The sequence below is a fragment of the Hylobates moloch genome, unplaced genomic scaffold, assembly GCF_009828535.3.
Source record: "Hylobates moloch isolate HMO894 unplaced genomic scaffold, HMol_V3 SCAFFOLD_5, whole genome shotgun sequence".
NCBI lineage: Eukaryota > Metazoa > Chordata > Mammalia > Primates > Hylobatidae > Hylobates > Hylobates moloch.
This window is the reverse complement of record NW_026652280.1, coordinates 141824871-141842431: the sequence shown is the minus strand read 5'-3', so window position 1 is coordinate 141842431 and position 17561 is coordinate 141824871. Positions and strand designations below refer to the sequence as shown.

General features: G+C 34.2%; 1 protein-coding gene across 1 annotated transcript in view; it reads left to right on the top strand.

Annotated features, from left to right (window-relative positions):
* SPATA1 (spermatogenesis associated 1) overlaps nt 1-17561 on the top strand; it is a 63002-nt gene that overhangs the window by 7250 nt on the left and 38191 nt on the right. Inside the window, exons 2-6 of the mRNA XM_058439631.1 lie at nt 3808-3980; nt 8567-8673; nt 10397-10514; nt 13722-13775; nt 13871-14102. Of these exons, the coding sequence (XP_058295614.1) occupies nt 3879-3980; nt 8567-8673; nt 10397-10514; nt 13722-13775; nt 13871-14102 (613 nt within the window). The 5' untranslated portion in view covers nt 3808-3878. The remainder of the gene's footprint in view (nt 1-3807; nt 3981-8566; nt 8674-10396; nt 10515-13721; nt 13776-13870; nt 14103-17561) is intronic.

Here is a 17561-nt window from a genome sequence, read left to right as displayed (position 1 = left end):
TAGATAGCTCTTATTATTTTGAGATACATCCCATCAATACCTAATTTTGAGCAGTCTTTGTATGCCATATCAAATCAGACAGGAAATAAAAATTACTAGAATCCTTATTTCTAGACACTGAATAAGTATCAGAATTTCTTAAGCTTGATTTTCAGCTCTGCTACTGACACTGAAAATCATTTTGGAAAAGTGCAGAGAAAACATGATGGGTAGCTATTTTGAAAGGAAGGACCAGATGAGAGATGGCAGATAGGTGATATATCTACCAACAGTTACTCCTTCTCAAACCCATAGTTGACTGTGATAATTCAGTTCTGTACTATTTCCTACTGAGATGTAGCCTTGGGATCCTACTTAGTAATTCACTTTTAGATAGTCAGTACCAGTTGATGGGAATTGGCATGCAAGATAAAATTGATTTTCCATTCCTGGCAGTAGAGTTGTGAAGCAAAATTATGCAGTAAATTAAAGATTAGACAGGAACTTCATAGTCACTTTATTTTTGGTTATTTAGATATCAGTCTCCTTTCATTTGAATTGTTGGCATCATTTTGTTCATTAGCTAATTAGTAATAGGTAAAAAATGTGAAAATCCCACATGTTGTATGTTAGGATTTAGTATATGACTTGGTTAGGATCAACTACAAATTCTAAGCATGCCTAAAGTTTTTTTTGTTTTGTTTTGTTTTGTTTTTTTGTTACAGAGTTCTGCTCTTGTTGCCCAGGCTAGAGTGCAATGGCACAATCTTGGCTTGGCGCAATCTCGGCTCTCTGCAACCTCCGTCTCTTGAGTTCAAGCGATTCTTCTGCCTCAGTTTCCGGAGTAGCTGGGATTACAGGCATGTGCCACCACGCCCAGCTAATTTTGTATTTTTAGTAGAGACGGGGTATCTCCATGTTATTCAGGCTGGTCTCGAACTCCCAACCACAGGTGATCTGCCTGCCTCGGCCTCCCAAAGTGTTGGGATTACAGGCGTGAGCCACCGCACCAGCCAAGCATGCCTAAAGTTTTAATTAGCCTCTCATGGTTTCAATAGCAAAGGCTTACTCAAGTTAGCACAAGCAATGAGGAGATTATTGTAAAGATCAACATAGAGCAGCAGTGGAGGCACATATCCCTTGTAAATCCCAAAACAGAAACTGTCACACTAATAGGCCAAACTGGAAGTAGATCCAAGGCTAGAGACTTCAGCCCCAAGAGTTCTTGATTCCTCTGTAGTGCTTAGTTATAAACATGGATCAGCTATGTTACTTCCTCAGTTTGCTTCTCACTACCAGTTAACTTAGTCATTTTCTCCATTCTTTATCTTTTTCTATCTCTTTATAAATAAGTGTAGCTTTCCCATAACATGGGCTTGCCTCATGGCTATGATACTACCTCATGACTTCTCTTTTATATATAGATATATATTTTATTTTATTTTATTTTTATTTTTTTTTTTGAGACAGAGTCTCACTCTGTCGCCCAGGCTGGAGTACAATGGCTCGATCTTGGCTCACCGCAACCTCCACCTCCCTGGTTCAAGCAATTCCCCTGCCTCAGCCTCTCGAGTAGCTGGGATTACAGGTGCATGCCACCACACCTGGCTAACTTTTTTTGTATTTTTTTTTAATAGAGACGGGGTTTCACCATGTTGGCCAGACTGGTCTCAAACTCCTGACCTCAGGCAATCTGCCCATCTCGGCCTCCCAAAGTGCTGGGATTACAGGCGTGAGCCACCGTGCCTAGCTCTCTTTTCTATATTCTTATTAGTAATGTCTACTAATGCTTGAATCTTGAGCTCTTTTCCCAGGTCTAATTCCCAAAGGCTCATCTTTTTACATTAGAACATTTTGTTTGTTTCTGGCCAGCCCAGGATTTGGTCTCCAGCATTGGTCGCATCAGAAATGATAAAGGGAGTTCTTACAATCCCAAACATGGCTTCTTTGCCATTACTTTAGAAGGGATACTATAGGTTAAGTATTCCTTATCCATAACATTTGGGGTCAGAAATGTTTCAGATTTCAAATTTTTTCAAATTTTGGGATATTTGCATTATATCGGTTAAACAATCCTAATCCAAATCCAAAATGCTCCAGTGAGCATTTCTTTGGAGCATCATGTCAGCATTCAAATAGTTTCAGATTTTTGAGCATTCCAGATTTCAGATTTTAAAATTATGGATACTCAACCTGTATAGTGGGGTCCTGTATAGGTTTACCTCAGGACAACAATAAAGCAGGTCTTGACTGATCTATTTTGAGTTTGTTTAATTAAAAATTTGTTCTGGGACGGGCACAGTGATGGCTCATACCTGTAATCCCAGCACTTTGGGAGGCCGAGACGGGCGAATCACTTGAGGTCAGGAGTTTGAGACCAGCCTGGCCGACGTGGTGGAAACCTGTCTGTATTAAAAATACAAAAATTAACTGGAAGTGGTGGCATATGCCTGTAATCTCAGCTACTTGGGAGGCTGAGGCAGGAGAATCGCTTGAACTTGGGAGGCAGAGGCTGCAGTGAGCCAAGACTGTGCCACTGCACTCCAGCCTGGGCGACACAGGGAGAATCTGTCTCAAAAAAAAAAGAAAAAAAATTGTTCTGAATTAAAATATCAAATTTTAATATGTAACAAATTAAAAGTTTCAGCCTACTAATTTGCATACCAGTGAATCAATGAATGTCCATATGCTATAATTATTATAGCTTATTAACTAATTCTTATCTAATAGTGAAGTGACCACACATGTATCTGAGTCATCTTTCACTTAGGTTCATAATAGAGGCTAATATTAATACAAATACAGAGTTTTTGGATAGATACATAAATACTTGAAATTCTAATGTGTACTTAAAATAGCGTTTGACATGGTCAAAATGGCAAATCACATTCTAAGTTTTAATTATTGTAAGAAATATGGAAAGTAATATGTAAAACTAATTTAAGGAGATTGTATATTTCAGGAAATAATCTTTTAATTTTGATACTATTAAAACAATTAGTGGTACTTGTTAGGGTTTTGTAGAGCTATAATCTACCAGATCAGAGGAATTTTAAGTTTTGTTGGATTTAAATCCTTATTTTAACATAAGTCAAGGAAGAGCAATGCTTTGAAATCTAGAAAAGCTTTAGCTCTTGTGTTGGTATGATTAGTATATCCTTAAGAATTATCCTGCTTTGATAATTCCTGTTAGAGTAATAATTCAGCTACCTTATTTTTTAGTTTTTCTTATATACATTATATATTTTTAATTGTATCATACATTCTTGTAAACTGCCATAAATCCTGAGGAAAAACACAGGACATAATACACAAATGAAGCCTGATATATTTAAAGACTGGCATTTTCACCTGGAATGATTGTTCGCGTTTTTTATTATTGAGGCATCAAAGCCCAGGAAGAAATGTATATGGTAAAACAGTTTTCATCATTCTATAGCCATTTTAACTAGCCAAGAGGCTAACTGAAACTTTAGGCATGCTTTGAGTTTGTAGTTGATACTAACCAAGTATCATAAATTCTGCCTTTCTTCTTCCAAACGTGTATTTCTACTTCATGTAAAATGCTATATATTTAACCTTAATTTTCGACCAAGAGAAGATGAATTATTTAGAATAGTAAAATATGTCCTGGTCACAAGTCCATTATAATGTAATTTGTCACATTACTTAGTTGTATAGATTTATGCTCATTTCATTACACAGCCTTATTTACTAGTAATATGTCCTTTTGAGTTAGAATAATAAAGATTGTATATATTTCTAAGTTTTCATTTTTAGTTTATTTAATGCTTTTGTGTTTTTCTTTTTATTTCTTGAACAAATCAGAGACCAGAAATGAGTGGAATGCCACCTTAAGCCAAAAAAAACTATTATAATTTTTATTTAGTACTACTTAAATGAAGAAAGATAAAAAAAGAAACAAAATTCCAGCTGATAATTATCCCATTCAGACATTAGTGAATATGTCACTCAATCCAAGTCGACCTTCCTCATCAGAGGTAAGAAAATCTTTTCATACTAAAATATAAGAAAGACCTTCTCACTGTTTTTGAAAAGTTTTATAAAAGCAAAAACATAAATTATATAAAGTATTAGATATTGATTCCACCATGATCCCAACTTCATGTATCCCATTGCCTGATAACACTTCTCGTGTCTCTAGCTCACTTCCTCTGCCCCAACCATATTGGGATCCCCAATGCATTGATCCTATCACCTTTTTCACTATTTCTCAATCGTATGATTGAAGGTGGTACCCTCCATATCTAGCTTAAGTTCCATAGAGCAGTCATGATCACTCCTTTGCACATACTTTTGACTCCTTGCCCCTCTCTCACTTCATTGTGCTGCTTGGCAAAACAACAAACATGGTTAATGCATTTCTCCACCTATTCTGTACCTACACCTGAGCAGCTGAACATGGCTAGAGAAAAAAATGTATACCATCATAAGTACCATTCTCACTTTAAATTCATGACCATGAATTTCAAGTGGAATCTTTTTCTGGTGGGCAGTCTTACTATCTGCCACTCATTAATTCACTCTTTCACTCTTCTAAACAAGTATGTCATACCATCTCAGACCCCCAATACCTTCTATTTTCTCTTAAACCAACTGCAATCAAGATTTCACCTCCATTATTCCACCAAAACTATTCTCATTAAATTCACCCTTTCATTACTAAATCTGTTGGTTGATTCTTATCCTAAACATTCTTGATCTATGTGTGCAAAACAGTTGACACCATTAATCACTTTCTCTTCCTTGATGTAGGCTTCACTAGGCTTCTAGCATACATATTATGTTTGTTTTCTTCTTACCTCCCTGGTTGTTCATTCTCAGTCATCTTTACTGGGCCTTCATCTTCCTCCTGACCTCTTAATTTTTGAATACATCAGGGTTCAGCTCTTTGTTCTCTTCTCTACCTGCGCTTATTCCTTGGTGATCTCATCTAGTCTAATAGATTTAAATACCAACTTTATGCCAAGGAGTTCCAAATTTATAGCCCAAATTCCAGATTCACGTAGGCCTATATTCAACTGACTGACTGACATCGCCACTTGGATGGCCAATAGATATCTCATCTTAATATGTCTGAAACTGGATTTTCTTTCCCTTCCCTAAAACTTGCACTACCATGACTTTTGACATCTTAGGTGATGTCAAATCTATCCTTTCAGTATCTGAGGCCAAATGCTTTGGAGTTATACTTGATTCTTCTTGCATACTTGAGTCTTCTACTTGACTCTCTTTCAAACTCCACTTCCAATAGATTGACTCTGACTCTTCTACCTGACTCTTAAACTCCACTTCCAATGAATTGACTCTAGCTTTTAAACATACACAAAATCTGACTACTTTTTAATAACCTTACTGCTAGCACATGAGTCACCATTGTCTCAGACTGTAATTATTCTAGTAGCTTCATAACAAGTTCTCTTTTCTTGCCTCTTATAGTCTGTTCTAGCTATGATTCCCATCACTCAACTAATTAAGTAAAGCGTTATGTATATCCTGATATAATGAGATATAAAATACAGGACACCACTTATAAAATATTATTTCCCCAAGTAGTAACCTGCGTCACTTGAAGGCTGTATAGTTAACTGTTTACAGGAGATGAGAGGTTGGAGAAACAAGTTAAATGACACCTTAGAGATAATGAAGTACATTCAGAATGTAGAACATTCTATAAGACAACTGGCTCAATATCTTTTAAAAAGTCAATGCCATGTTAAAAATAAAAAGCAAAAAAATAGGTTTGGGAACTCTTCAAGATGAAAGTTTTAAAAGACGTAACAACCAACTGCATTGTGTGATCTTTGTTTGAATTCCAGATTAAGAAAATATTTTGAGGACAATTGTGAAAATTTAAATATTAACTGGATATTAATTGACATTAGGGAATGTTAATTTTTTTAGATGTGAAAATGAAATTGTGATTATGTTACAGAGGTCCTTATTTTTAGAATATGGATGCCAAATAATTTAGGGATATAGTGTCATGGTGTCTGATTTACTTTGAATGTTTTATTCAGAGAGAGAGAATTACTGTTTTTATTTATATCTATGTTTAAAATTTTTCATATTAAATAAAAATATATGTCAGATCTTAATGTTTCTCTTAAAACCATGCATTAGCTTCCCATTTTGTAGGTGAAAATGGCCCAGAAAGTGCTGTATGTTTCCCCTCTACCTTCTTATTTTTCTGAACTTATCTTCTACTCTCTCCCCTACTCTCTCTGCTTCAATCGTACTGGCATGCTCTTACCTTAATACCTTTATTTTATCTCTTTCTGGAACTCTTTCCCTCTAGATCTTCACTTGACTAATTCCTTCTTTTCCCTTAGGTCTTTACTCAGATCTCACCTTTTCCATGAGACCTACCCTGACTATTTAAAACTGAAAACTTCTCCGTCCCATATCTTCCCATTCTTCTTTACACTGCCCTACTTATTATTTTTTCCTAGTAATTACCACTTTATAATATACTATATTACCTATTAGTGTTTTATGTTTTTTTAATTTTTAAAAAATTTAAAAAATTTTACTTCTTAGAAGTCAGTATTTATTGTTTATTGGCTATATTTCTCACAGAGCCAGGACTAGTCTGAGGCAAATGAGGTACTTGCCATAGATGAAAAATGTAAGGGGTTACCAAAAAAATTTTTTAGTAAAATTAATGCAAAAAAAAATCCATGATGAACAAGGTGTCAATATTTTAAATAGAGACAGGATCCAACAGTGCCTTCTCTAATCATTTTGAAACCTGGGGCAAAAGAAAAAGTATGTGCCATACCTTGTAATGTATTTTTAAAATAGCTAATGGTTTTAATGAAAATGTTATTGATGAGTAGCTTCCATTAAAGTCAGGAAAGTAAGATTATAATAAATTAGGGTTTGAGTGTAAATAGAATATTTAACCTTAAAATAATATTGTCGGATTTAATATGTACTTTAAAATTTTTCAATATTTTTTCAACTACTTTGTTGTTCTGGAAAAAAAACCATTAAAATGTCTTTTTTAAGAAGCATGTATATAAATATTTAGTTCAAGAAATAGTTTCCTCCTTTAAAATATTAATAAATTTATATAAAGATAAGGTCATATTTACTTCAAATTTCTTAAGGTTTTGCAAATATTTAATAGTATAGCTGGGGATAATCTTTTAAGTGCTCTAGTGTTCAAAATGCAACATATAGAAAACTTCAGTATCAGATCTATACAAACATTTTAAATTGTTAGTTAATAATCATCATCAAAAGCATAGAAGTAATTTTCTTGATTTATAAAAACAACTTGAAGAAAACTTTATGCTCAAGAACCATTTTTATCTCCTATGAAATTACTAATATTAACAGTAAGTCATATTCAAATTTTTAAAGGTTTCTCAGATATTTAATATTACATTTGAGAATATTCATTTAAATGCTTTGACAATATGCAGGGAGTATCAGACTTAATTTGACTAAAATATAAGACTATATTTGCAATCATTCTGTTTCTGTTTTGGTTATATAAATATTCTTTTAAGTGGAAGGATTCTAATCAAGGTCATAACAGAACATCAATGGAAAATTGGATAGTTACGTAGAAGCACAGACACACTTACAGACATGCCCAATGTAAGAACAATCATTCCTTTCTCATTGGTCAGGAATAGGTTCTTCCTGGAATTCTGGGGAATAAGTACATTCCCCAAACCACATTATTAAACCTTTTGCAGGTACTGAGGGGTAGCAATCATCAGAACTGTAATAGGGAGAAAATATACAAAGGATAAAGATTCCACAAGTTCACCCCAGTAGAACTGAGTAGGTGGAGAGTGAGGTGAGGTAAATGTTGATGTTAAGAAAACTACTCTTGGTGCCCTAGGATTCTTACTGCAAGCCACAGAAAAAACACCATATGCCAAAGATGTTGAGCTAATCTCATAGCCACATCTATAACATTGTTGCCAAGGGAAAATGTACTCCAAGTGCCAAGTGGCCAACTTAAGAACAAATTTTTAGTTCATTTTGTTGTTTGTTCAGAGGGATGTATGTATTCCATGTTTTTTTCTATTGTGTTTATTAAACTTAATTCTATAGGACATCAATTGATTTTTTTTCACTTTAAAAATATTTTTCCAACAACGATAGACTGGATTAAGAAAATGTGGCACATATACACCATGGAATACTATGCAGCCATAAAAAATGATGAGTTCATGTCCTTTGTAGGGACATGGATGAAGCTGGAAACCATCATTCTCAGCAAACTATCGCAAGGACAAAAAACCAAACACTGCGTGTTCTCACTCATAGGTAGGAATTAAACAATGAGAACACATGGACACAGGAAGGGGAACATCACACACCGGGGACTGTTGTGGAGTCGGGGGAGGGGGGAGGGAGAGCATTAGGAGATATACCTAATGCTAAATGATGAGTTTATGGGTGCAGCACACCAACATGGCACATGTATACATATGTAACTAACCTGCACGTTGTGCACATGGACCCTAAAACTTAAAGTATTATAATAATAATAATAATAATAATAATAAAATATTTTAACCGATGTTCTTCTCGATTTATTCAGTTGGTGGAACTTCATGTTTTTTATGTCCCTGAAGGATCATGGAACTATAAGCTAAATACCATTTCAAGAGAAGTTGTTAACAAATTCATTTCAGCTGGATTTCTAAGGCAAGTGTTGTGTAGTCATGTAACAATATGCCTGAAAGAAGAATCTTTTTTCTTCAGAGAAAAATGCTTTTCGGAAATTTAAAAACTATAAGTGAAAAATAGTTTGTCCATGTGATAGATCCATTTCCTAACTTAATGAATACTATCAATATGTAGTGCTATGTAACAATTAAATCAGTTCTGTAGGAATAGCTCACTTGGCCATAATACTACCACCCACAAAACAGTATATAACCTGTGTATTATTATGGTCATACACAAAGTGAATTAAGAGAGAAGTTACCTAAAATTAAAAATCTGCTAAACTACTCAGAAGGCTAAGGTGGGAGGATTGCTTTGAGGCCCAGAAGTCAAGGCTGCAGTGAGCCATGATTGCAGCACTGCACTCCAGTCTGGGCAACAGAGTGAGACTCTGCCAAAAAAAAAAAAAAAGGAAAAAGAAAGAGGGAGAGAGAAAAAGGAAGGAAAGAAGGAAGGAGGGAAGGAAGGAAGGAAAGGAAGGGAGGGAGGGAGGGAGGGAGGGAAAACTGCTGAAGATCTGAGAATAGTAGTTAAAGCAATATATCTACAATGCCTATTTCTCTGAACTGTTTAAAAATATAAACAAAGAACATGTGTTTATATGTATGTAGATGTGTATTTTCACATTCACAAAAAGACACATAACACTATGTGATCTGACTGCCTGTTGTTACCCCTTATGCACACCTGTCTTCCTAATCTTCATCATCACTTTCTTCAACCACATCAGCCTTCTTTCTTTTCTGGAACACATAGCCCTACCTCAGGACCCTTGTACTTTCTGTTCCTTTTGTCTAGAATGAGTTTTCTGCCCTAACCATATGCTCTCCCATCTCCTTCAGGTCTTTACTCACATATTACCTTGTTGTGTGGATATTCTCTAATCATTGTATTTTAAGTCATTCGTACAGTCCCTTTCTCCCTTCCCTGCCTTTTTTTTCTCTGTGATAGTGTCTTATGAATTACATTTTTTAATTTATGAATTAGTAGTGTCTTATGAATTACATTTTTTTACTTATTTACTTCATTAATTTTTCTATCCCACCACTAGATTATAAAGTCCATGAGGGCAGAGATTTTTATTTTGTTGACTGCCATATTCCCATCCCGTGGAACAATGTCTGACACATAGTAGATGCTCAATAAATATGTGTTGATTGAATGATCTAATATTTCTCATAAGGTCCTAGAAAAACAAGAACTCAGATGATAGCGTAAGTGATGGCTTTAAATTTTAGATATTCAGGAGCAAAGTATACCTAATAAGCAAAGATGTGGCCTCTGACAATGTTAGATTATTTTAAAAATTTTTTAAGCACTAGCTACTCCTGCCAAACTTCCAAAATAAATATCTGTGGCTAAATTATTCATTGATATATGTATAAAAGTACATCTATTCTGCAGCAAATTTTAACAATAAAATTTGGAAATAGATTAGCAAAGAGGCAGTTATTTTCCTTTTCAGTACAAAACATTTATAAACAGTGTTTATTTGCATAATTTTAAAGGCAGACTTTTAATTATTTATTTTAAGAGATATTTATGGAAGACCTACAAAATGCCGTCAATGTAGAAACATAATCTGTTAAGCTATATCTGACACATTAAATCAACCTTTGTGTTTGAGATAGCTGACTAAAGTTATTGAATCATTAGTATATCCAAAATCTATTTCATTTTATAAGGCAATTTTATATTTCAGAGTATCTCCTCAACTTACTTTACGAGCCCTGAGGGAGCGTCTTGGTGAGTTCCTGGGTGAAGATGCTATTGCAGAAAAATTTTTATTTCTGAAATGCATTGGAAATAATTTAGCTGTGGTAAGTTTTCTTTTTTTTTCTTTCTGATTGAGAAAGACCATACCTTCTCAAATTATATTTCTTAAATGCTTATCAACTCAGCTCCTTAAGATATTATTAGATATGTAATCTCAATCAAAATGAAATGGAAATATCATTAAACATACAGATCAACAAAGATAGGTTGCATAGGCATGTTATTGGGCATGAAAATGATGGGGTTTGTGTGTGAATTTCCTTGCAAAGTAAAGAAATACCAATTTAAAATGTGATCATATAAGTTCTTAAATTTAAATGAAAGTTTTTAAATGTTTTAAACAAGTACTTGAATTCTGGGGAAAAAAATGGGGTTCTCATTGCTTGTGCCACAACTAGACTCATTTGATGTGAAAATGATATGGCTCCAACATATTTTTTTGGTGTCAACTTTTTTTTTTTTTCTTTTTTTTTCAAGACAGAGTCTTGCTCTGTCGCCCTGGCTAGAGTGCTGTGGTGTGATCTTGGCTCATTGCAACCTCCACCTCCCAGGTTCAAGCAATTCTCCTCCCTCCTGAGTAGCTGGGATTACAGGTGTGCAACACCACGCCTGGCTAAGTTTTGTATTTTTAGCAGAGACAGAGTTTCACCATGTTGGCCAGGCTGGTCTCAAACTCCTGACTTCAGGTGATCTCCCTGCCTCAGCCTCCCAAAGTGCTGGGATTACAAGCGTGAGCCACCATGCCTGACTGGTGTCAACTATTATTTACTGAACACTCCTATTTGTAGTTTCTGTGACTTAGTGGGCAGGATACTCTAAGAAGAGAGTATTCCTAAGTTTCAAATCTAACAAGCCATCAGATCTCAAAGTTTCTGGTCTCTCATATCTACATAAATTTTATTTCCTTAATCAAGATTTTCTATATTTAAACCCTTTAAAATGCAGCATATTCTTATTTCACTCTCATTAACAGATTATATCATTATTATGTGTTTATGTGAATATTTGCTTAACATCTAACTCTACCATTAGATTATATTTCCTTCTGGGGAGGGACTTCATTTTATTCATCATTGTATTTATAACCAGTGCCTAACAAGGTGCTTTGCACTAGAGGTGTTTAAATGTTCACTGAACAAATTAAATCATGAATGATAATGGAAAAAATAGGCATTTTCTTCCAAAGTACTACTATAATTTGCTGTTAAGATTCTTGGGATCAGCAGCTAAATTTGAAGAGGTTTTGGTCATCAGAGTTCTACTTAGTATGACTTTTGGCATATTAATATTAATTTACTGATCATTAAGTAGCTTTCCTCAAACAGGGAAGAAAATGAACAACTCTCATAATTTTTTGTTCTTTTTCATGATATGTAAATGTACAAAATATCAATCATAGAATCCCAGATTGGAAGGGACTTTCTAAGTAATTTAGGTCAATTTCTAAAATCCTTCTAATATTTTATTATTTTAAACAAATATTTATTAATGTTTTTCTATATACAAAACTAGAAAAAGAACTAGATACAGATCTTGCCTTCGAAGAGTGCTTAGTGTAGTGATGAAGATTAAAATATATAAAATAAATAAATAAAATACCATATTTTATATATTCAAAAGAAAAGGAGACTACTTCCAGCAAGGGAAGAGGGGAAGTACAAAACTTTGAGAAAGAAGCAATATTTCAATTTGGATCCTAAAAGAAAAATATTTGTTCTTGCAAAGATGAAGGGTGAGAAAAGCTTTCTGAGCAGGGAAAATAGGTTAAGCACAGAAGTAGAAATGCAGACAACTCAGAAATAATAAATAGTACTTTTTTTAATGGAGCATTGAAAGGAAATAGTGGGGAGCAAGTTATAAAGTCGTTTGTTGAAGGTCTTGAATGCCAGATTAGTAGCTTGGATTTTTTCTTGAAACCATGGAGTTTTTGACGAAGAGTGACATGATCAGAGCCTTCAGTAAAATTAATTGGGCCTCACTGAGAAGGATGGATTGAAGTGAGGAGGCAGGAATTTCAGTAAGAAAGTTTTACAGTGGTTCTGGCAAGAGATAATAAGGGCCTAAGGAACAAGCTGCCTCTCATATTTCATCTATGACCATTTTCTCCTTGGTTTCATACTTCAGCTAAAAAAATCTTCCTTTGGTTCTCAAATATGGCAGACTCATTTCTGATTTTTGGTCCTTGCACTTGTCTAGAAATCACTTCTCCCTGATTTTCACATAGCTGGCTGTTTCTTTTCATAATTCAGGACTTAGCTCAAGTATTATCTTTACTAAAAGGCCTTCCCTGACCAACTAGTTTTTAGACATTCTTTCTTCAAGTTACTCTTTATTACATCACTCTGTTTTCTTTTCATAAAACATGTATCACCATCCTAAATTGGGTTTATTTATTTATTTAATATCTGCTTTCCCAATAGAATGTAACCTCCACGAAAGCAGAAATTTTGCCTTATTTATCATTGTATCCATACCATGTAGAACACTGCCTGACAGATAGTATGCCTTCAGTATTTGTGTTTTGTTTTGTGTTTTGTTTTGTTTTGTTTTTGAGACAGAGTCTCCCTCTGTTGCCCAGGCTGGAGTGCAGTGGTGCACTCTCAGCTCACTGCAGCCTCCACCTCCCAGGTTCAAGTGATTCTCCTGCCTCAGCCTCCCGAGTAGCTGGGGGAGCCACCACACCTGGCTAATTTTTGTATTTTTAGTAGAGATGGGGTTTCACCATGTTGGCCAGGCTGGCCTCAAACTCCTGACCTCAAGTAATCTGCCCGCCTTGGCCTCACAAAATGCTGGGATTACAGGCGTGAGCCACCATGCCCAGTCCCCCAATATTTGTTAAATAAATAAATAAATAACAAATGAACTCTATGGGTTGAATATGTAGGAAATAAAGTTTACTAAGTTGGATTCTGGGGTCAGATGACCTGGTTTTGAATCCCGACTTGGAAATTTCCTAGGTATACAATCTTTACTAAGTGTAAAGCACTTAAAATAGTGCCAGGGACATAGTAAGTCCATGTAAGTGATAGGCATAGTCATTATTAATAAATGAATACAATTTCTATTATGTTTGATACAGTGAATAAAAGTAACATATTCTACATTTCTAGAATCTAGCCATAGTTACTAGCTTTTAAATTTGATTTTTATATTTGCCACAAATACATGCCTTCTGCAAAAAAAGTAGAGGTAAAAAATAATTGAAAAAAATGTAGCAAAAGCTTTAATTTTTTCTCATTACTTATTTCTAGGTGAAGGAAAAGCAAGAATCAGAACTGAAACTCAAATCATTTGCTCCTCCATATGTATGTAATGTGACATTTTAAACTTATGCTAGTTGTTAACTTAGAGCACTGCTTTTAATTACAAACTAACTTTTAAAATTTCCTATATGTTTTAGGCTCTTCAACCAGAATTATATTTGCTTCCTGTAATGGACCATTTAGGAAATGTTTATTCACCATCATCAACAGTTATTTTAGATGAGTGGCAGACTAATAATGGTATTAATGAAGCTGATGGAACAATCCACAGACCAATTAGTGTAACTTTGTTCAAGGAGGAACCTGGAAGAGATCACAGTTTGTTAGAAAACACTTTGAAAGAGCTTCCTAACAAGAATCAGGAAGAAGGTGATTTTAAACTGAAATGGGAAAAAGAAAGGCTATTATAGTACATTTTAGCAGTCAAGTCTGTAAGCAAACCCTGAGCAAACCTAGCCTTACAAATATAGGCAGTATAAAAAGAAAGCTACAATTCCACTTGGGGATTTCTAAAAAAATATTTTTGCCAGATGGGAGGAAAAGAAAACAATTTAAGTACTATGTTAAAATAAAAACAAAATCAAAATAGTTACAGCACTTAAATGAACATTACCACCTTTACTTCTTTTTTAATAACACAGTTTTAGATAAAAGTAAAGCTACAGGGGAAGGGAAAGGAAAGATGACTGCATAAAACATTGGTATTACTCAGAGACCAGAAGGATCAGGAAAACAGTATCAAACCAAGACAATAACAACAAAAAAACTTTAATGTTGGGGAACATACGTATTTCAGAGAATTTTAAAATTTTTATCTGATTATACCTATCAATTTACTAATAATTACTAATAACTCAATTCTTCAAAAGTGATAGGGGCCAGGAGTGGTGGCTTATACCTGTAGTAAGCACTTTAAGAGGCCAAGGTGGGTGGATCACTTGAGCCCAGGAGTTTGAGACCAGCTTGGGCAACATGGCAAGACCCTGTCTCTACGAAAAAACACAAAAGTTAGCCAGGTGTGGTGGCATACGCCTGTAGTCCCAGCTACTCAGGAGACTGAGGTGGGAGGATTGCTTTAGCCAGGGACGGGGAGGTTGCAGTGAGCTGAGATCGCACCATCACTCTTCAGTCTGGGTGACAGAGCAAGACCTTGTCTCAAAAAAAAAAAAAAAAAAGGTAATTTAAAATGTTTAAATAAAAATTAAACTCATAAATACATAAATAAAGCTGACTACAATCTAAGAATCAATAGAAAAAAAGGTAATTTAAAATGTTTAAATAAAAATTAAACTCACTGAGCATCTAACTGATGTCAAGTAATAAACAGTAAATATTAAATGCACCTAAGATGAAAGCAGGTACTAACTTTGGAGCATTGTTGGGTTTAGAATAAATTTAGAATACAAGAAACGTAACTGATTAAGAACTACTATATTCTACAGCTTTAATAGATGTCTTTAGTCAACATCTGGGGGATGCATTTCATTTGTAAATGTTTAGTATATCTGCTTTTACTTCACAGTTTATTTTTTAATGTAATATGGTAAAAAAGTTAAAAGTTTAACTAATTTTTTTCCTATTGATTCTTAGACTGTAGTCAGCTTTCTTTATATGCTTTAAATGAGAGGCCAGTGTGTGCTCATTTTTAAAAGTTCTAGAAACATCAGTAAGTATTAGGAAGAAAATAAGTATAAAGTATACTTTTACTAATAAATGTAAAGAAGAAAATAAAGACTGACAATAATTTTACTACTCAGAGATTACTACTACTTAGAATTCTGATGTATATTCTTCCAGTTATTTTTTTTAGTTCTTATATATAAAATATATTTTTACTTTTCAGAAATGAAGACACATACAGAACTCTTAAAGCCTCTTTTATATTAAAATATAAACATTTCATATCAAAAAATATAGATCTATGTCATTATAGAATTCCCTGTGTCATAATTTACTTCCCCAACCCTTTATTAATGTTTTTGCTATCATGTATAGTGCAATGAACAACATTTTTTTTTTCTTTTTGAGATGGAGTCTCGCTTTGTTGCCGAGGCTGGAGTGCAGTGGCACAATCTCGGCTCACTGCAACCTCTGCCTCCCAGGTTCAAGCAAATCTCCTGCCTCAGCCTCCCTAGTACCTGGGACTACAGGTGCGCACCATCATGTCCAGCTAATTTTTGTATTTTTAGTAGAGGCAGGGTTTCACCATGTTGGCTAGGGTGGTCTCGAACTCCTGACCTCAGGTAGTCCACCCACCTTGGCCTCTCAAAGTGCTAGGATTAGAGGCATGAGCCACCGCTCCAGGCCAGAGCAACATTTTTCTAAATGCAGTTTCATGCATTTGTCCTACTATTATTTTTAGAAGTTTAACTGCTGTTTCTAAGGTAACAACCTTATAAACCTTGTATGTTTTTCTCTGGTCACACTTCTTCCTTCTCCAGTAGAGATAACTACTACTTTGATATTTGTGGTAATTGTTTTCTTGCTTTACTTTTGCTTTCTGTATTTTGAAGCTCTGTTATTAGGTGCATGCATATTTAGGATTATTATGTCTTCTTGATAAACTGACCCCTATATCATGTCATGTTTCTCTTTATCGCTGGTAGTAGTACTTATTTTGAATTATTTTCTTAACTGTAATTTGCGGTTTGTCTTTTTACTCTATGATTTTTTTGATCATAGGAATTCCTTGTAGTATTACAACTGATATATATATATATCCCTTGATAATATAGTTTAGTTATGTCTGTTTTGAATTTTATTTATGTATATCATTTTGGACTTGCTTCTCTTACTCAACATTGTAAGAGTCAACCATACCTATTTATTTTCATTGTTGTGCTATTCCATTTTATACTCATACAATTTATTTACATTACAATTTATTTGTCTATTCTATGGCTGATGGACATTTGGCTTGTTTGCAGCTTGGGACTATTACAAATATCCTGTTATGTACATTTTTGTACACAAGTCCTAAATGTGCATGTGCAAGAGAATTGGCATTGTTCATTGTTCATGTTCATGTACATGTTCACCTTCACTAAACAACATCCATGTGTTTTCCAAAGTGATAGTACCCAGCAGCAATGTCTAAAAGTTCCGGTTGAACGATAATCTTGCAATTATGTCATATATTTTCTGTCTCCTTGTTTCTCTGCTCCACATTCTGGAAAAAATAAAGAATGAGGTAGTATAGATTTCTTCCAAATGCATTTCCAGTTATCCCAAAATATCATTCATTCCCTCCCCACTGATTTCAAATGGCACCTTTACCACACTATATATATATATATATATATATATGTGTGTGTGTGTATATATATATATTCATATATATATTCTTATACATACATGACCACTTTCTATTTATCCATTTTCTGAACTAGTACTGACATTAATATTTTTTATATATCTGGCAGGGTGATTTCCCATTCAGTATTATTATTCTTTATTGTGAGGTTCAAAATTGGATATCATATGTGAAACTGCTTTGTATCTGTAAATCACCACACCAACAAATATAAGTAATTCTTTTCGATAGTTTTGGTTTGAACTTTTATTTCTTCTGTGGTTTGTCATTTTGTTGGGAAATCCAGTTTTTAAAAATTTTTATAAATATTATAAACTCTTTGAGGACAAGGATTTATTGCTGCTTACTCAGAGTCAAATACAGTGCCTAGACCACAGTCCTGAATAAATATTTGTTGAAAATTAATAACTGTCTTCACATATCAATGAGTAAATAATATGTAATCAATTACTGTGTTCTTAGTAACTGTAATGGTACAAAAATGATAACAGATGCTATCCCTTCTGAAATGTGAC